This window comes from Onychomys torridus, chromosome 11, assembly GCF_903995425.1.
Source record: "Onychomys torridus chromosome 11, mOncTor1.1, whole genome shotgun sequence".
NCBI classification, from domain to species: domain Eukaryota; kingdom Metazoa; phylum Chordata; class Mammalia; order Rodentia; family Cricetidae; genus Onychomys; species Onychomys torridus.
In genome coordinates, this window is record NC_050453.1 from 59,182,514 (window position 1) to 59,202,340 (window position 19,827).

Genomic DNA, 19,827 nt, shown 5'->3' on the forward strand with positions numbered 1-19,827 from the left:
GGGGAGCTTCTTCTGACAGGTGGGGCCTGATAACACAGTCAGCCAGAGCTGCTGGCTGATAAACTCAGCAGGCCCCACCGCCTCACCCTCCGAAGTCTAGAGAATTGTTACTTCTCAAGGACACAAGCTGAGTAGAAAGAAGCCCAAGTCGCAGCTTGGGCTTGGATTTCAGGCCTTCATCCGTTTCTTCCCCCAGCAGAACATCTATTCTCTTTCCGTCTTCCTCTCTGTGGGGGCAGTTTGTAACAGGGAAACCCCTCAAAGAAGGACAGCCTCTGGGGAGCAATTGGAAGCTGCAAACTGACAGGAAGTGTATCTCATTGTGTCTTGACCCTTCTGCTAGTGCTGTGCTTGGCTCTCCTGGTGGAGAGGCTGACATGTTCTAGACGGGAACCATGATCTACCAGACCTTTAGTGCGTCTCACCCATTCTTTGTGCTTCAGATGAATACACAGATGTCTCAGATGGGAAGAGCTCACCCATTTCCCATTCACTCTCAGCAGGCCTGGACCACCCGCTGGGATCTCAGGACCTTGACACAGTTAGCTATTCGAAGGAAGAAGACAGCCTGTCTTTGGGGTTCCTGACAGCAGCAGTACGTGCATCCATACTTTCCTAGTCTGAGAAACCTGCATCTTGCCAGCCCCATCTGGTCCCACCGGTTCTGTGCACTAGCTGGGCTGGAGAGCCCCTGCTGCCCCTGTAAGCAGCCAGTCTGCAGAACTGGAGAGATCTGTGAGAGGTTGGAGTACTCCCCACCCCAAAAAAGAACCCTAACTATTGGACCTCTCCATAGTATTGGAAAAGGAGTTATGCTCAGTCCTGTCAGCAAGGACAGTCCTACCAGTAAGCTACACACAGACCATGGCCCCTGTGCACACATCCCATCCCACCACTGAGTCAGTCACCCGGAATAGGTGAGGCTGTTGTCCTTGGTTTTTTCTTCAGTCTGTCTTTACCTCAAGGGCTGAAGAGACCAACCTGGGAGCAGCGCTGGCTGGTATGCTAAGCCTTGCCTCCAGTTCCCTGAATGTACCCCCTTTACAAGGAATGCCTCTCACTGAGATGTGGGCAGTGGATCTGGCCTTCAGAGAGAAGAGGTGACTGCATCTCACGGTCACCCAGGGAATTTTAAGGACCGTCAGCTGGGCCTCCTGTTTTCAAGGAAACACCCTGTTACACCTTGGACCAGAGAGAACGAAAAGGGTACCATAGGCAACTCTATTTTTAAATTCTACCCTCCCCAAATTGGAGACCCACCCTCCACACCTCATCCCTGCAGCGTCCTGAGGATTGGAGCCATTGGGCACACCCAAGCCCCTTTGTAGGGATGACAAACACATCCAGAGAGGTGATCACCTCATCTCAAAGTATGTGGGTTCATGGCCAACTGGTAAGCAGGTATCTATGTGGCCCGGGGATTGGGGAATTCACTGCACAGGGTCTTCTATATTGAGCGCTGCAGCACACACAGCTCTTCTCCGACTGCGTAGGACGACTGGGCCTCCTTCTTCAGACCCGGAGCTTTTGCCCGTGACTGTGTTTCTTCCTTCATCCTCAGTTCCCAGAGATGGCTCTGAATCCGAAGGAGGAAAGGGGTGGTCAGCCATCACTCAGAGACTGTTTCCGAATCACACGTGGGGATTTAATTGTCTTCCCCACCGAGCTGTGGAGTTGTTTGTCCTCAGCAAGTGACCAGGAGCTATTTGCAAGGTCCATTAGGCTAACGACCTAATTAGTTTATCCAGCTCTATTCTCTCAGGAAGGTTAGAGACCCCCTGCCTCTGAGCTGCCCTGAGACTGGCCCACCAGTTCTAGCTCACCTCTCTTTTGGGGCTCAGTTGATACCGATGTTTGGGTGGTGGGTGATGTCACAGGGATCAAGAGAGCAAGATTCTTAAGGCTCTAACATCTGGCTCTCTCCCTGGGCCCCTGAGCCAGACTCCTCTGGGAAATGTTACTATTAAATATTTGGCCCCCGGAGTGTGCCGAGTGCCTTTGATTGTATCTGATTTCCTGTGCTCCTTTGGGAGGAAAAATTTCTCTGCAGGAAGTAGTTTAATATGTCTGAAAGCCTTACTTCCCCGGTCTTGAAATCCAAGTTTCCAGTTACAAGTGGCTGAGATTGTCCTTAAGAAGGGAGGCAGGAAGGAGGGGACCAGAGCTGTGAAATATGGCTCCATCTCTGCCAAGGGTATGGAAGGAAAGATGAAGGGTGTCCCATGGAAGATGGAGACTGTATGAACACAGAAAGGCACAAGCTCAGCCCACCCAACCTTCCTTTCCCTGTTCCAGTGCCCAGTGCTGCCTGGCTGAAGAGATTGGAAATGGGTGGGCAGGTCCGAGGACACTGCTCGGCTCTCAGCAGCTGACAGGCACTCTAACAAACTACACGCAACCGTCTCCAGCCCCACCACGCAGCTAGCGTTCCCTCCCTCCTAAGCCAATGCCTACCTAATGCTGGCCCGCTCACTCACAGCCAGCGCCCACCTCTTGCAGCCATTCTTTGAGATGACAGCCCGGTTCTTCTTGGTGCCACTCACTTCCTATATGTTCCTAGGGTTGAACCAGACGTCATCTCAGGTGTTCCCAGCACCAGCGATTGCTTCCAAAGTAATACAGCAGCTGAGACACCAACCAGAGGGTGCAGTAACCAGGGATTAGCAACAACAGGAAAAGACCCCTAGGCTGAAGGCTTTGGGGAAGCTGGGCTGTGGTGGGCCTGTACCGAGGAGAGGGGAGAGAGGAGAGAGACCGTAGCCTGAGGTCCACAGGCTAGGATGAACAAAGAGCCTGACTCCCTGCTCCCTCCTAGCAGGGCTCTCTAGCATGTCAGTGTTTCTGAGACCCAGCTTGCCCAGGACCAGGGGTCAGCCACTCTGTGCCATAGAGCAGGGCAAAGATGGGAGAGAAAGCCCAGGACAGCTTAAGGACCAGTGCGCTCCAGTCTTCCTTCAGTGACAGGTTCCTCTCACCTTCCTGTCTGGCTGTTCTCAGCCATTCAAAGAGAATTCTTTACATCCCTGGGCTCCCTTCTCTCCCCACTATGGGCTCTTCTCTCTGATAACATCTTTGCCTACCCAGGTCTCATGCTGGGTTCTTCATCTGATGTCCATTGTGAGTTTTTCTTGTCCAGAGGGGACTTATTGTTCTTGTTCTCAGAGTCGGCCTAAAATCTATTCCTAAAGGCGGCCAGACAGAACCCTCTTCTGATGCTGTGGCTGGGAGAGGCCACCTGCTGCTCATCCAGCCTCCAAGGGGAAGTGATCTCATCCATGAAAGAGAACATTCACGAGGCAAAGGACCCATGAGGAGCTGGCCGCTGTAGGACTCCTGCTGGGTCTTAGCAGGCCACTGCTGCACTGGGGTGCAGGCTGGAAGACCAGGAACCTGCTCCTTTGGCCTCGGTGTGCAGGGGCAGTGTTGGACTCCAAGCTGTCTGGATGAGTTGGTGACTGACTGGTAGCACTTGCTTATCTCTTTTACCAGAGACCCCTGTAATTCTAGTCTTACGTCATAGGACCCAAGTGGGAGGCCAGTGATTGTCTGTTGGGCCCCAGATCCCTGGACTTTCAGTGCCTCAGGGAATAAACCAGGGCATGTTGCTCTATGGTCCTGCTCTGGTCTGCCTTTCCAGTTGACTTTCTTACTTTTCATTTATTTGTTTGTTTGTTTTCCTAGAAAGGATCTCACTATGTATCTCTGGCTGCTCTAAAACTTGCTATGTAGACCAGGCTGGCCTCAAACTCACAAAGCCTGCCTCTGCCTCCCAAGTTCTGGGATTTAGGGTGTGTGGCACTACACACGGCTTCCCACATTTTTTTTAGTCAAGCACCTGACATTGTGTCCTCATTTCTGGCTCCCTAGGATGTGTCACATGGTGGCTTCTCAGTCAGTCATTCTGGATTAAATGATGCATGGATTCACTGATCCATTTTCCCATGTACTTACTTGTTCATTCAATGCATGGTTACTGAGTACTGTTCTAGGTGCTGGGGGTGCAGTGTGAGCATGCTAGTGAGGCTCTATCCTAAAGGACCTTTTGCACAGTACTAGAGGGAAATACGTATACCACTAATGCCAAGATAGAGCAAAAAGTGATATCTCTGTCCAGAAAATTAAATATGGTGAGAGCCTCCAGGGTGATAGGGACTATTTCTGTTTTTAGGATGAGTCTGAAATATTTTCTGAGGAGCTGACATCTGAACTGTGATCTGAGTAGGGGGAGAAAGAATCTCCCAGCTGAGTAGGGAGTACAGAAGCCCTGAAGTGATAGGGTACTCCAGATATGCAAACAATGATTGTTCCCTATGGTGGGGTTCAGTTCTCAGGTGAGCACTGTGAGGTTCAGTGCAAGGAAGGAGGGGGTCAGGGGTGCTTGAGGGATGGCGGCTCGGTTGCTCATTTTGGGCAGGATAAAATTAAGAGTCATCTTGCTTGATTCTTTCCTCCACCCAGACTTTTACACTTAGCAGCTGGTCTTGTTTGTCCTGTTCCCAAGTACGTTCCAAAGCCATACCCTTTGCCTCAGTTCTAATGTGTCTACAGAGGCGTCTGTTCTTGTCACCTGCCTGTGTGACTGAACTAGCTGTGTCGATTGCCTTGATTTCCCTCGGTTCCTGCCACTACACTTCCACTCACCACTGCGCATCATCTCTTAAACCTGGAAATGAATTTTGTCACTCCTTTGCAGAAAATGGCTTCCATGCACTTAGAATAAACCTTAGAACCTATGGTCTTGGGTGGCAGGCACTGGCCAGATCTCTGCTGAACTAGCCAGCTCCTCCTCTCCCATGGCTTTTGCATGCAGCATTCTTTCTGTTCCAGGTTGTCCTGGCCTCCATGTTCACAGTGCCTTTTGTCTGGGAGGCATCGGCCCAGGTCTTTGCCTCGCTAACTTGCTGGTAGTTAGTTAGCTTTCAGCTTGGGTCTTGTCTCAGGGGCTCTGTCTGCCCAGCCTCACCTCTCAGGGCTCCTTGCTACAAACTTATTCAGCCTCTCTTTCCCAGAGCGGCCCAGTTGATACAGCACAGGCTTTAGATGTAGACACATCTCAGACTTAGAAATTCCATCTCTGTTTCTCCCAGGCTGAGAGGCCTTGGATGTGTGTCCTGGTCTTGTGAGTCTCAGTAACTACAATCATCCAATGGAGATAATCATAGTACTCAGGGTCCCACAGAGAGTGGTGGGATCCTGTCAGCAGAGCCCATGTCCAATACTTAGAAGACGACAGTGGATGTTAGCTCTGAGCAGCCATGGAACTATTATTATCACCAGCTACCTGTTATTTCAGGTAGCCCTCCCTTAGCTTGCTCTCATGGAGCAGCCCTGATGAACGTCCAGGGGAAGAGCATGGCTTCCTCTGCCCTGCCGTATTTGGACACAGATGTGTATACCTCTCTACCTCACACCGAGAGGTCAACAGCAGCCCTCCGCTTCTTTCCCGAGTCCTCACTGTCCATCTCAGGTTGTTACCACCCCATTACTCCAGGATTTTCATGTTACCACCATTGACAAGGAGATGCCTGCTAACACGCTATGCTGTTAGTAATGGTTGGACTTGTAAAGAGACCACGCTGAGTACCTGTCAGATGGCTCAGAAAGTGAAGATGGCCCTTGCTGCCAAGCCCAGTGATCTGAGTTCGATCCCCAGAACCCACAAAGTGGAAGGAGAGAACCATGGTATCCATGTGCCTGTACACACACACACACACACACACACACACACACACACACATACACACACACACACACACACACACACACAAAGACAAAATACCAAGTGAGGCAGACACTTGAGGCTTATCCTGGTTTCTCTGGTTCCTTGAGTCACATTTGGGAGTGGCAGTGAAGCAGGCTCTCACTACCTAGCCTAGGATGGCCATGAACTCATGATCCTTCTGCTTCTACTTCCAGGGGTCAGATGTACAGGTGTGAGTTATCACACCCAGCTCAAAGCCTTCTGTTTAATCTTTTTTTTTTTTTTTTTAATTTTTTTTGAGACTGGGTCTCACGTAGCCCAGGCTTGCTCATGCTTATTACTTAGCTGAGAATGACCTTCAACTTCTAGTCTTTCAGCTTCTGCTTCTTCTCCCAAGTGCTGGAATCATAGACAAGGACTTTTGTGCCTGTCTCCTCCGCTGGATCTTTAAGGAGCTGTTAGGCTACTGTTTTCACGTTCTGTCTGAGACTGAGCACTCCCCAACAGAGCCCCTGGGGGTGGACTTCAGAGAGACTTCCCCAAGAATGGGAGACATTTTCCATGGCCCCACCCCATGCATCAGCTTCCTATTCCCAGACATAACGAGAGATGAGTGTCTCCCCTGATCCCAGGGAGCTTGCCCCACCTCAGCCAAGGTCCTGGGTCTAGTTTTTCCCACCAAGGAGAAAATAGCAAGAAAAACAGATGAGAACTGATACCCCATACTGTAGGGTCGACTGGGACCTGGTGCTGGAGGAGCCCCAGGAAAGCTTTAACCCCTGCCCCCAGGGGCCCTCAGGCAGTCAGGAAGGGTAAGTGGCGGGGGAGGGAGGGGAGAAGGCCCCTTTCTAGGGTCCCCTCTCTTCCATCTGGGACAGTGTCCATCTCCCCTGTCATCGGTGTCTGTATGTGGTCTTGGGATAGACCCCATTTTCAGCACTTGGGGTCACCTGGATCACCCTCCCTCCATCTTTGGGTGGGGCCCTCCTTGAACAGGTCCAGTTTTTCCCACGCCAAAGCAAAGGATATTTGGAATCTGCCACCACCTGCATCTAAATGACCCGGTTAGCCTGGGTCCTGAGGGAACTTTGGTAGTAGGAGACCTGGGCAAGTAGACATTCGAATCCATACGACTTCCATTCTATTGCGTGCTGCACGCCCACACAGTGTGGTTATGAAGTTCCCCTGAGACTTGGCTATGAAACGGCTTTCCAAACTATAAAAAAGATGTAGAGGAAAAATTTGCAGCACAGTGATATGGAACAGAACCCTTGACCCCACCCTTCCTGCACCCCTTCTGGTCTGGAGGAGGCTCAACTTAGTCTATCCACCTCCCTCCAGATGAAGGTCAAGGCAGTACCCCATAAGGTGATCTGCCTTTCTGTGTTCTTCCCATATGAATTCTTGCCCAGAACTCACTTCCCTGTGTCTGGAAGGCCATGGTGGGAAGTTTGGAGACCCCCATGAGACAGACCTGGGTGAGCTGTTTGAATAGCACCCGGGCTATGTTTGCTAAGCTCCGAGAGGCGCTGGGATGTTGCAGGTGTGTGTTTGTCTAGGAGCTTGGTGGGGTAAGAGCTCAGGCTAGGGAGGATTAAGAGGGTATTTGCAGAGTATTTGGACATATATTATCTCGATCTTATCCTTACCCTCCGAAGGAGGGAGGAGGGATTGAGTTAGCAAGCTGCAGACTCGGTGCCCACATTCAGGTCGGCTGATTATGAAGCATGCAGCAGCCTGGCTGTTCTGCTGCAGATACGAGGGAGGAGAATAGTTTCCACTGCAGTGGCAGAGTGAGGCACCAGGGACCAAGCCAGCTTTAAGGCTTCTTCATAGTTTGGGTACACAAGAATCCTGCTGTCACAGAGTGGGAGCCCGTCGGGGCTTTAAAGGTGCTGGAGTGGGCTGGAGTCCTCACAGTTTTGGTTGGAATGAAGGAATTAGATATGAGGTTCCAAAGCCCCCTCTAGTGCTGGTCTTTCAGAGGGACATCTGCTTTCACCTAGTTATCTCCTCATCTCCACAGCCTGCAGGAGCAGGTGGGTGTCAGTGGATCCTTATGGGTCCAGAAGAACTGTGTCTAAGAAAGAGGAAGAGAAAGCTGAGGATCCTTCCGGCACAGGACAGAAGGAAACAGTTGGAGCCCTTCCTTCACAGCCCGGTGCTCAGGAGGCCACCCCAGCCCTCTCAGGAGCCGCACTGGAAAATAACAATTGGGCAAGCTGCAGCTACTCTGCCAGCTCCTTGGCACAGAACTGGGCAGGTCCCAGCCTCTGGCACTCAATTCAACACTAGAGTACAGGCAGGCAGAGGACACTGTGGCTTCTGGAGAGCAAGATTTTAAGGGAAGTGGGAAGCCCCCAGGGATAGTATTAAAACCCTCAACCCTCAGCGGTAAGAGAGGCTGTCACCTCTGGCTGATAGGCAGTCTTATCTCTCCTGTGAGTCATTCCAAATGTGTGTGTCTTGTGTGTCTGCAGACCTGGAAAAGGGTGGAAACTGTACCGCTTGGCATCGCTTTGCTTGGAAGGGCACATGATGAGGTAGAGCCCTTACGGCACATCACGACATAGAGCCCTTACTTCCTTGCTTCTGTGGTATAGTCACTTGATCCAAACCATGAGCGACACAGGGCCAGTGAGATGGCTCAGGGGGTAAAGAAAGGCACCTGCTGTCATGCCTGACAATGATCGCCAAGACCCACTCAGTGGAAGGAGAGAACTGGTCCCCCCAAGTTGTTCTCTAATCTCCACAGGAGCATCATGGCACACACACACACACACACACACACACAAAAAAAAAAAAAAAAAAAAAAAAAAATTAAAAAGTATTTGGAGCAGGGGCTGGAGAGATGGATCAACAGATAAGAGTGCTGGTTGTTCTTGCAGAGGACCCGGGTTCAATTCCCAGCACCTACATTTTAGCTCACAACCATCTGTAACTCTATTTCCATGGATTTGGATGCCCCCTTCTCACCCCCTCGGTTACCAGGTACACACACCCAGTGCACATACATGCAGACAAATCATTCAAACACATAAAATAAAATAAACAAATCTTTAAAAACAACAAAAACAATGATAAACAGGGCCTGTAGAGATGGTTCAGTGGTTAAGAGCACAGGTTGCTCTTTCAGAGGATTGGGGTTCAATTCCCAGTACTCACATGGCAGCTCACAACCATCTGTAACTCCAGTTCCAGGGGATCCAACACTCTTACACAGATATGCACGCAGGCAAAACACCAATGTACCTAAAATAAAAATAAAGAAATCGTGTTTTTAAAAAGATAAACAAATATGAGCAGATAGAGGCAGAAAGTTTTGACTTGTTCCCAGCACAGAGAACAGTGCCCCAAGCAGGAAGCCTTTGATGAATGCCTGTTGAGAACTGCATCCTTTCAAGTGTGCCAGTGAATGACTGGGAGGGAGTAGAAAGTACTATCAGATGCTCAGCAGACACCGGGCTTTCTTCCCTGAGAATCAGTCCCGATTAGGTGAGCATTGCTGAGCTTGTCCTTGAGACCGACCTGTGCTATGACTCAAAGGGGAACTGGGAGCCAAGGAAGCCAGAGATGCTTACAGCCAAGCAGAACAGGACCCGGAGAAGTGGGCCCGGTGTGGAAAGGATTCTTGAGACCCTCTTGGGTGGTTCATCAGCTGGCTCTTTGGGGGAGTGGAGACATGTTAGGAAGCACAGGCCAGTGCTGTTAGCTTCCGTGTGGCCTTGGGAAGGCTTCGGAACTATTTTCAACCTTGTAGTGGGCTGTCCTTACACTGCCACCCCTAGGGCTGTGACAGTCCCACAGTGAGAGACCAGGAAGGTCAAGGCGGGCACAAGTCAACTGTACTTAGGCATTTGCTTAAAACTCTTAAAAGAGGTCCTTTATTATTTCCTTCCTTCCTTCCTTCCTTCCTTCCTTCCTTCCTTCCTTCCTTTCTTTCTTTCTTTCTTTCTTTCTTTCTTTCTTTCTTTCTTTCTTAAAGACAGGGCTTTTTGTGTAACCCTGGCTGTCCTGGAACTCACTCTGCAGATCAGGCTGGCCTTCAACTCAGAGATCTACCTGGCTTTGCCTCCCAAGAGCTGGAATTAAAGATGTGTACCACCACCACCCAGCTCCTGTTATTTTTATCACTACTCAGAATTTCCTCTCTGTTAGAGTAGAAATGAGGCTAGAATTTACAAACTCTGGGCTAATCTTAGATCTTAAAGATTAAGCCCCGGGCTAAAGACACACACACACACACACACACACACACACACACACACACCACCTTGGAGGTGGAGAAGCCTCCTCTTAGATTCCCTAGGGGCAGATGGACCTCAGGGGAGGGGTCTACATATAGTCATGGGCCACTTCTCATACCCTGTCCTTCTTCCCTGCAGATATAAGACAGTGGTGACGCAGCGGCGGGCAGCAGTGGCCATCGCTGGCTGCTGGATTCTCTCCCTGGTTGTAGGCCTGACACCCATGTTCGGCTGGAACAACCTGAGTGTGGTGGAGCAAGCCTGGGCAGCTAATGGCAGCGTGGGGGAGCCTGTGATCAAGTGTGAGTTCGAGAAAGTTATCAGCATGGAGTACATGGTCTATTTCAACTTCTTCGTCTGGGTGCTGCCGCCACTGCTTCTCATGGTCCTCATCTACCTGGAGGTCTTCTACCTGATCCGTAAGCAGCTCAACAAAAAGGTGTCAGCATCCTCTGGTGACCCACAGAGGTACTACGGGAAGGAGCTGAAGATTGCCAAGTCACTGGCCCTCATCCTCTTCCTCTTTGCCCTCAGCTGGCTGCCACTGCACATCCTGAACTGCATCACCCTCTTCTGCCCTACCTGCCAGAAACCCAGCATCCTTATCTATATTGCCATCTTCCTCACGCACGGCAACTCAGCCATGAACCCCATTGTCTATGCCTTCCGCATCCACAAGTTTCGGGTCACCTTTCTGAAGATTTGGAACGACCATTTCCGATGCCAGCCCAAGCCTGCCATTGACGACGACCTCCCAGAGGACAAAGCTGATGACTAGACTCTGCCTTGCTCCCTTCAGCCCACATCCAGTGGCTCTCTGCTCATCCCTTGTATCCCAACTGCCCCACGGCTCTTCCTCAGTTTTCCCAGTTGGGCTGTGGGCTGTGGGCACCAGGGAGGCTCTGAAGAGATGCCGTAGAGCAGAGCCCCTTCTCCAAGGAGCCAGTTGCCCTGTACGTTTGGGAGCTGGAGGAGGCTTGGAGGGGGGTCAGGCTATGGCAGGGAACTGGGTGCCCCGAGGTAAGAGGAGTGTGTTGAGTGCCCCATATCGGCTGTTCTACAAGTCAAACAGGGGAGCCTGCTATTAGGTGTTGGTGGCCCAAGGAACCAACTTCAAGGAGAGGATAAGACCCCATCAGAGAATGGATAGAGAGAAATGGGTATACCCTGGCTTTTCTTTCTCCTCTGTTCTGTAGGAAAGATAGCAAAGTTCAGGAAAGGACACCTCATCCCCACCTCCAAGGAGTCTGTGTTTCTGACCATACAGGTACTGTGATGCCTGCAATCCTTACCTGGGGTTATACTTGGGAAAGGCAGAAAGAATGGGACCAAGGATTGTCTCTCACATTTTCTTTATTCACAACCCTGGACCGCCAGTGGGCCTCTGAGCACTGAGGAATAAGCATGGTCCAATAGGTGCTGGCATCACATAGCCAGCAGGGGGCAGCACTGAGCTCTTTTACCCTGAACTTCCTGGGAGTTCCCTTTGTAACTTTCTGTCTTCTGGGCCACCAAATACCACCAACTCTCAGAAAGAGACAGGCCTGGATGCTCCTGGATGACACTATCCCTGCTTCTGGGCCCCAGGAGAAGAGAGCCCCAGAAAGGACAGCCCTTGGGAGCATTCTGCTTGAGTGGGAAGGAGGAGAAAAGTATCCAAGAGGTCCTAGGCAGCTATGGGCACTCCTGATGTGGAGTATGGCAGGCCAGACCAGACCAGAGGAGACTGCTCTCTTGAGAGTGTGAGGATTGCCTTGCTAGCGTTTAAATATCCCAAATGCTCCTGGGGGCAGGGGATTAAGCTCAATTTTTAGGGGCTTCAGAAGCTGTGTTATGAACAGAGTGTAGGCCTTTGTGCGTCTCGGTTAGGACCAACCAATCCCTACCCTGCTGAGCCTGGATTTTTTTCCTTGTGTGGACAGCAGGCAGGGGAGGGTGACAGGTTCTGAGTATGAATATTGACTCCAAGTCTTGATTCCAGGCTCTTCCCTGGCTCTCAACGAGGTCCCTATGTCTAATAAAAGACTGTGAACCCTTGTGGACAGTGCGATGCTGGCACTACCCCAGCACTGGCAGAGGGCAACTAGACCACCTCAGCAGAGAAGACGTGATAGTGGTGGTGGTGGTGGTGGGGGAAAGCTGGGAGATGGGTGTGGAGGCAGATGGAGGAAGGAAGGTTCCAGAGATGGCGTATCTGTTGCTATAGTTACACATTTAGGGTAGCACATTGTGAATCAGAAAGCAAGACCCAGAACATTCACATGTCTAAAAAAATGTCCTGTGCTATCAGGAGACCCTTCCTGCTGGCATCTTCCTCATGGCGACAGTGTCTCCTCTGCATAGTAACATAGAATCTTCCCATTCACCATGACACTCACTCCCACAGAAGCCCCATGCTGTGACACCACACACATTTATTTGACTGCTTCTCACCCAGTGTACAACTCTGCAAGAGGGACCAGTCACTGCACCTTTGGGGAACTTTTGTACCCATGAGGCCTGACCTGAGGCCTGCCAAGCCCACTCCTGGGTCTGGACTCCACCCTCTGGTAGAGGGAGGCCTGCAGGTACCAGAGGCCTCTCCATTAGCTGTTCCTATGGTATCTTGGTCTTGGGTATCCGTGGAGAGACATTTTGGGTCTGGAGGCCTGATGCTCAGGTCTGCAGGACCTGGCAGAGAATGTCCTTCTGAGCCCTAGTATGTGACCAAGCTGCCAGAAGAGAAGTTGGGGAGGCAGGTAGAGAGCCGCCTCCACCCTTCTCTGTCCTTCCTCAGGCTCAGTTCTCAGTGCTGAACTCTGCCTAGTGTAGCTCCAGAGACTTCTAGCTCATCCAGAGCCGTGAAGCCACCAAATGAAGAAGGTAGGGCAGGGGTAGGTCCCCACTTTCCTGAGGAGGAAAAAGGTGCAAAGAGAATACTTATGTTTACAGTCACTCAGAGCCAAGACTAGACCCTGTCCTGTGACCGCCCACTGTACCCTTCCCTTCCAGACCTCGCCAGCATGGCCCAACCCTACACTGTCTTTACCAAACTGAACATGCATGCTAGTTGTCTTTAGCTGCAAAATTGTACCCACATCTGTCTACTGCCTTCCCTCCCTAGCCTTTCTCCAGTGAAATTTGGGGGCCAGGAAGTGGGCTCTCCCTTCCCAGTCTCCTCTTTGACCTTGCTCTCACTGGAGGCAGCTGAAGGAGTGGGTCCATCTGCTCACCTGTCTCCTTGTCCCATATTGCTTCTCAGTGTGTGGCAGAGGCTGAAAGAGATCCTACAGGTTAGAGCTAGGGGAAGACAGGAGGGAACTGAGAGGTTCGAGGTCAGTGATCTCCAGTGCCCCCATCCCCAGCTAGAACATCTTCCCACTTGGAAAGTCACACAAACTGTCCCTACGCCTTGTCTCCTTCCCACTCCTGTTTTCCCTCTAAGCCCCAGAGAGGGACTCTACCTGTCCCCTCATGGCCAGCCACTAAGGGAAACCTTCAAATTCCCACCTTTGACCTCCAGTCGGCAATCCACAGAGGCCTCCCCTAGCACGTTGATGGCCTTGCAAGTGTAGACCCCAGAGTCAAAGGGGCTGGGCTTCCGGATCTCCAGGGTGCAGACCCCTTGCTCAGAAACTGCGCGGTACTTGGGGTCACCCTGGATGGCCATCTTGTTTTTCATCCAGATGATCTTGGGCTGGAGGCGAGGTCAAGGTGGAGGATGATGAGGGGAAAACATGGGTTGGAACCAGCTCTCAAGAGACAGTTTCAGCCCTGCGGCCTCCGCCCGCCCCACCAGCCCAGGGGCCCCTCACCTTAGGTGATGCTCGGACACTGCAGAAGAGCTGTGTGCTATAGCCAGGAGTGGAGGTGTGGTCAGCCAGGGGCTGGGTGAACGAGGGGGCTTCCGAGAAGTCTCGTTCAACAAACCCCGCAGGTTTGGCAGCAATATCTGGGGAGAATTTGAGGTTATAGGAATGGAGGGGGCTTCAGAAGACTGGCCTCAACCCCCAAGCTTTGGGAAGCTCAGCCTGGTCAACAACTTGTGGAAACTGTCAGGCACCAGAGAAAGCGGAGCCAAGGCAGGTCGGAAGGCGAACCTCGAGGAACGGGCGGGAAAACCAGAGCCACAGGGGCGTGAGGCAAAGGGAATATAACTTTCCACTTCTGTCTGTCTTTGAGACCTGAGTGGCTTTCCTTTCTTTTAAACACAAAACTCTTACGGCCGTGCTGCTAGGGCTGATGTTCAAGTGTGTGGCTTCCAGGGTGAGCGAGGTGGCTCAGTGGGTAAGGGTGCCTGTCACCACACTTGCCACCCTGAGTTCAATCCCCGGGACCCAGAAAGTAGAAGGAGAGAACTGACGCGTTGTCCTTAGAGTCCACATGCGCGTGCGCACGTGCATGTGAACACACACTCACACACAAATAAATGTAATGAAAATGAACAATAATTAAGCGTGTGGCTTCCAGGGTTGCTGTATGTGTATGTTGTGGGGGAGGATCTGGGACAGGCAGGGGTCAAGGTGGAGTCCTGAAGTTTCACCTTTGGCCCCACTGACCAGATGCCTGATGCAGACAGTAAATGCCACAGCCAGTCTTTGGATGGGGAGGTGTCTGTCTTTACAGGTCCACCTGTCATGTCCACGTTACCCTTCAGAGTGTGCACCTGGGGACACCGTGCAAGAGACCCAGTGACTTCTGTTATGTGAGCAGCTGCAGTGTCTTTAGAAGTACACAGCCTCCTGAGGGGGCACTGCTCATTTGCATGGCTATACCCTGGTGTTTGCTAAAATCTGTCAGTCACACGGGCTCTTGGCGTCACTCCACGTCAGTGCGTGTACACACTTGCACATACACTCACGCGGAACTGTTGAGTGTTTGTGTGGCGGGGGTAGGTGGGTGCGGGGTGGGGGGATGTTCCAAGGAGCAGTGACTGAGGAGAAGCCTAGAGGGACGTGGGGACAGAAGAAGAAGGAGGAGGAGAAGGAGGAGGAGGAGGAGGAGAGGAGGAGGAGGAGGAGGAGGAGGAGGAGGAGGAGAAGAAGAAGAAGAAGAAGAAGAAGAAGAAGAAGAAGAAGAAGAAGAAGAAGAAGAAGAAGAAGAAGAAGAAGAAGTAGTGGCAGATGTTGGTGTACCACTCCTGATTCCGTTTTCCTGCCCAGGCTCGAAACCACTCACCTGCCTTCTGGATGTGAGCCAGCTCCTTGGTGGTGGTGGCTGAGTCACTGAGGCCACACAGGTTTTCTGAGAAGACCCGGAAAGAGTAGGAGTTGCCAATGATGAGGTCTGAGATGGTGCAGGTGGTGGGGTGGTAGCGCTCCAGCACTGTGAACCATTGCTACAAGGACCATGACTGGGTTACCCTCAGCTCTTACCCAGCTCTTGTCTCCCCTGCTTACCCTAATCCTCCTCAGAGGGGCTCATTCCCCGCCCCAGCTTTGGGAGGCTGAACCATCCAGCATGGGGCCCGAGGGACTTGGAAGCGGGAGAAGAACTTCCTGGGTCACTCTTACGAGCCACGCCTCCCTCCTCTAAGTGTTGCGGCAGACATGCAGCCTCACTACCCCGGCACTGTTTAGCCATGTGGGTTCCCAGCCCCCAGCCCCGATCGCCTGCATCAGAGTCTACATTTAGCGGAATCCCGGGTGATTTATATACATGGTAAGAAGTTCCGTAGCAACCCAGTGCAATGCACCCTGAAAACTGAGGTATAGAGAGGGCAGAGGCTTGCCCAGGACCATATAAGGAGTCAGTTAGCAGTAGCAGGTCTAGTCTTTATCCTGAGCCTCTTAGTGGGATAGAACTTTTTGGCCTGGACTACTTCTTTCCCGTCCCTAATACCCCAGGCATCCTCACCCCTGTCTTTTTGTCTGCCTTCTGCACTGTGTAGCCCAGGAGCTCTGTGTTGCCTGTGTCCTGGGGTGGAGTCCACTCGAGAGCCGCATTGCAACCCCAGACATCCAGGAGCCTGATGCTGCTTGGGGGCCCGGGCTTCTCTGCAGGATCAGATTATAAAGGGAAGTGAGGGGAAGCAGGCCTGTGACCAAGTCTCCACACTCAAGATTTGGCACTTGCCACGATACCCTAGCCTTCCCTCACCCATCATCAGCCCTGGGATGTGGGCGACAAGGGTTTTGAGACAGCCCTTCCCCCTCTGCCCTTGTACCAATCACTAGGATGTCAATGTTGGCCTTGGCTTCCAAGCCTTCCAGATGTACAGTGAGCTCATATCGGCCTGAGTCTGAGCGCTGAGCTGAGCGAATAAAGAGGATGGAGTCCTGGTCTCCGCTGCGCACATTTACCCTCTGGCTGTCCAGGGCATGGCCGTTGTGGGTCCAAGAGGCCTGCGGCTTGGGCTTCCCCTGACACAGATGGGTTTGGTGTAAGTGCAGATAGTATAAGCGCCCCACCCTAGCTGTGCCTGGGAAACCGGTCCCGCTGACCCCACAGTTGCAGCCTGGAGCCACATCTTCTAGTGTGGGGCCTGCCCTGGCGGCTGCCTATCTGTCCACTCACAACTGAATTCCATGCAAAACTGGGAAGGCAGCCATCTGTATGGGTCCCAGGCAGACTCCAGTGAGAATCCTGACATTCCTAGGTCCCACTCCTGATGCATCAGGCCCTTATCGGTGAGGCATGCTTACCTGGAAGGGGATTTGCAGGTTGATGGACTCTCCTGCCTGGCGGATGTAAGTCTGCCGAAGGTGTCGGGGAACTCGGATCTTGGGGGCTTCTGCGTGAAAACAAGTGTCTGGGCTTAGGCCAACTGAGTGAGGGTGTCCGAGGCAGAAGGGGAAAGCAAGTGTGGATTCCCGGTCAGGCAGGACAGGTCCTACTTAGTATGTTCTCTCCAGTTTGGGCTGCCTCTTTGCTGGGAGGGCAAAGCCTTCAACACTGCGATTGAGGGGCCCAAATCCCTTTAGGCCTTTGGGTTGCTGAGAACTGAGAGGCTCCAGAGAGGTCAGGGACTCTATAGTGTGAACTGGTTGGTATCTCCGGCACTCCCTTGGCGCCTCAACCTTGCCAGGCTGGGATTTACCCTGAGGCCCAGGCATTCTCAAGCTCCAGATGGGCCTGGCTGGCTCTCTGTCTCCCCCTGGAGGGAGGCAGCTTCTGCACCTGTTGGCCAATGTGCCTAGAGAGGGAATGAGTGTGCACGTTTCCTGATGATACAGCATATGCACCCAGGGTTCCAGGACTTTTCCCGAGAATGTGGAACTTTGTTGGCTCAAGGCTCTGCCTCTAGGGCTGCTGGGAGGCTCAGGCTCTTGGCACAGAAGCTAGAGGAGGTACCCAAGAAGAACTCAGTGTCATGGTGGTAAGTCCTTCCTGAAGTCTTAGATCAGCCACCTACTCTGGTAGGAACCACTTTCCTGACTATGACCCTAGTCAGGTGCCATTGGACATTCCAAGAGAAACTGCAGCAACTGCCATTCTTGTCCCTGGGGGACGGTGTGGGGACTGAGCCTGAGCCTCCTGAGCAGTAAACAGGTGGTAGCAGCTGGTCAGTGGCATGTAGGAGGACATAAGAAGGAACACTGTGTCTCCAAGGATTAGCTGAGCAGGCACTTGGCTTGGGAGCATCACGGTTTGGAACGCTCCAGGGACCTCTCCAGGAGGTCAGGCATGCCTGGCAGCTCCAGGTGGCCGAGAGGAGGGGACAGCTGAGCAGCTGAGGATCCTGGACGAGGCCCCCACCCTGCCCTGCCCGGCCCATGAGAAGTCCGGCTGTCCCCAGCTTGTTCATAGCCCCCCCCCCCCTTTCTCTCCAGGAAATCCCCTTCTCTCCTGCCAGAGGAATTTTAATGGAGAGGTGGGTGCTGAGTCTGGCTTTCTCCTTCAACACCAAGGTCTCAGAGGCATTTCAAAGTCTGAGCTTCTTGGGCCCCTGGGGAAGATCTGGGACTCTGCCAGCCAGAAGGACTTCCCAGCACCTCCAGGCTGGAGTCCGCACAGGCATCCTGCTGCTCACACGGCGGTGGGAGGTGTGCTATCTCACCCAGATAATGTGGCTTTTGAAAACCACCAGAGCAGACACTGAGCAGCTTGGTGGCTATGAACAGTCCTGTGTGGGCATCAGAATCTGAGACAAGTAAAAGACTGGGTCACTCTGTGGGAGTCTCTGGGCCCTTGGGGATCTGCCTGGTTTGAATAAGCTATGACAGTCTGGGTTCTGGTTTTCCATGTCTTTAGACCGTAATGCCATGTACTTCCTTGAATCCAGATCTGAGCCCTCCTATGGCTGAGATACCTCTCTTCCCAGATGCCTCATCTGGAAACGCAGGCTCTATCTCCAGCCTCTGTCCATCGCTCAAGGAACAAGAAGGAAGATGGAGAAGGTCTCAGACCACCTGCTTGCCCATGTCTCTCTTCACCCCGGGGGCCCTGCACTGTCCCCAGAGACCTGAGATCAGACCAAATGACTCACTGTCATTAACAGTCTGAAACCTGAGCAGCTTTGGGAGGGGAGTCGGGGGACTAAGGCTAACGCACCCTGCAAATAGAAATATTAGCAACAGGGACAGCAGCTGGTCCTAGGTCCTCTCAGAGGCACTGCCCTTTGGGGGTGGAAGAGCCTCATAGACCCTTTGCTCAGCCTCCTTTCCCTCTAGGGCCAGGGTACAACAGGGGGCATGGGGGCCTTCCCTGTCTTCCAGAACCTCAGGAGAGCCTGGAACCCAGGTTTGAGAAAACAGAAAGGCAAATTCCCATGGCTTCAGAGATTAAAATTAGGAAAAAGTAAGAATGGATGGCTTCTAGTGCTGGGAGTCTGAGCTTCATCCCTGGGCAGCAAGGATCTGCTCCCTGATGGTGGGGGTGGGGGAAGGGGCTGGACCACTCAGGGAAGTGGCTTCTTGGACCTCCTTCTTGCTGCTGAAGAGCCTGAACCTTTCACAAGGCAAGACACGTTAGCATGTGGCTTGTGCATGTGAGTGTGAGATGGGGGAAATGGCTGCCTGGGTGCCATTGACCATGGCCTCCAGTTTCCCCATTATATCCCAGTCTGTGAACAAGAGGCAAAGAGGGGCTTTACCAATGATCTCTTGGATGTGGACAGGCTGCTCCAGCACAGCTGCGGGGCCTGCCCCCGAGGGGCTCACTGCAGACACACGCAGGAAGAACTTGTCTCCCAGGGCCAGGTTTCGAACCGTCTGCTGGGTCACCAATCACGGGCCGGGGTTCACAGGCACCCATTCTGAGGCTGAGGGCAGTGGAGAGTGTCCTGGGTTTTTAGTGATGTGGCAGGGGCATCCTTCTCATGGGGCTTCCCTCTCAAGGGCAAATGGACAGAAGCTGACCTCGCTCTTGGGCTATAGTCTCTCTTGCCCCCTTCCCTGATTTTGTAGTGTCAAGTAACACGTCCAAGACAGCCAGTGTTAGAGCTCTGGGAAGGTAGCCAGAGGTGGGGATACCAGAAGGCCAGAGAAGGTTGGCACGTTCACCAAATCACACAAGTTCAGCCAGGCTGAACGTGTCTGTCAGGGACTACTTCCCTAGTGCTCTTTACTATCTCTTATTTTACTATACCTCCTCCTGTGTCACCGCACCCCCCCCCCCCCGCCATCGCGCTTTCTGCCTCCTGGGTTAACTCCCCTGAAAAAGGATCTGAGATTCGGTACTTCCTCCCCTTCCTTCCCCACCCCTTTCTATTACTCAAAGTCTCCCTGGAGCTGGAGGATGGGAGGTCTCCTGAGGTCAATGGACATCTCTTCTCCTTCAGAGGTTCCTATGGAGCAGCAGGCGGTAGCCAGGCAGTTAAGACCACTGATTACACCTTCTCCCTGTATCTCCCTGAACTGACCCATTACAGACACTGGGCTTGTCCCTGCTGTCCTAGCCCCAGTCCTGGGTGGAAGTAGGGCCAAGCCTGGTACTCACCTCCCTCTGACAGAGCTCCAA

The 19,827-nt window shown here is 52.5% G+C and overlaps 2 protein-coding genes across 2 annotated transcripts in view; one reads left to right on the forward strand and one right to left on the reverse strand.

The window, feature by feature from the left end:
* The window catches only part of Adora1 (adenosine A1 receptor), a 36,811-nt gene extending 22,439 nt beyond the window's left edge, over nucleotides 1-14,372 (forward strand). The window contains exon 3 of the mRNA XM_036202102.1: nucleotides 10,087-14,372. Within this exon, the coding sequence (XP_036057995.1) occupies nucleotides 10,087-10,726 (640 nt within the window). The 3' untranslated portion in view covers nucleotides 10,727-14,372. The remainder of the gene's footprint in view (nucleotides 1-10,086) is intronic.
* Mybph (myosin binding protein H) overlaps nucleotides 13,366-19,827 on the reverse strand; it is an 8,389-nt gene continuing 1,927 nt past the window's right edge. The window contains exons 4-9 of the mRNA XM_036202099.1: nucleotides 16,572-16,660; nucleotides 16,094-16,289; nucleotides 15,784-15,923; nucleotides 15,106-15,265; nucleotides 13,743-13,879; nucleotides 13,366-13,624 (exon numbers count right to left, since the gene is read on the reverse strand). Of these exons, the coding sequence (XP_036057992.1) occupies nucleotides 13,400-13,624; nucleotides 13,743-13,879; nucleotides 15,106-15,265; nucleotides 15,784-15,923; nucleotides 16,094-16,289; nucleotides 16,572-16,660 (947 nt within the window). The 3' untranslated portion in view covers nucleotides 13,366-13,399. The remainder of the gene's footprint in view (nucleotides 13,625-13,742; nucleotides 13,880-15,105; nucleotides 15,266-15,783; nucleotides 15,924-16,093; nucleotides 16,290-16,571; nucleotides 16,661-19,827) is intronic.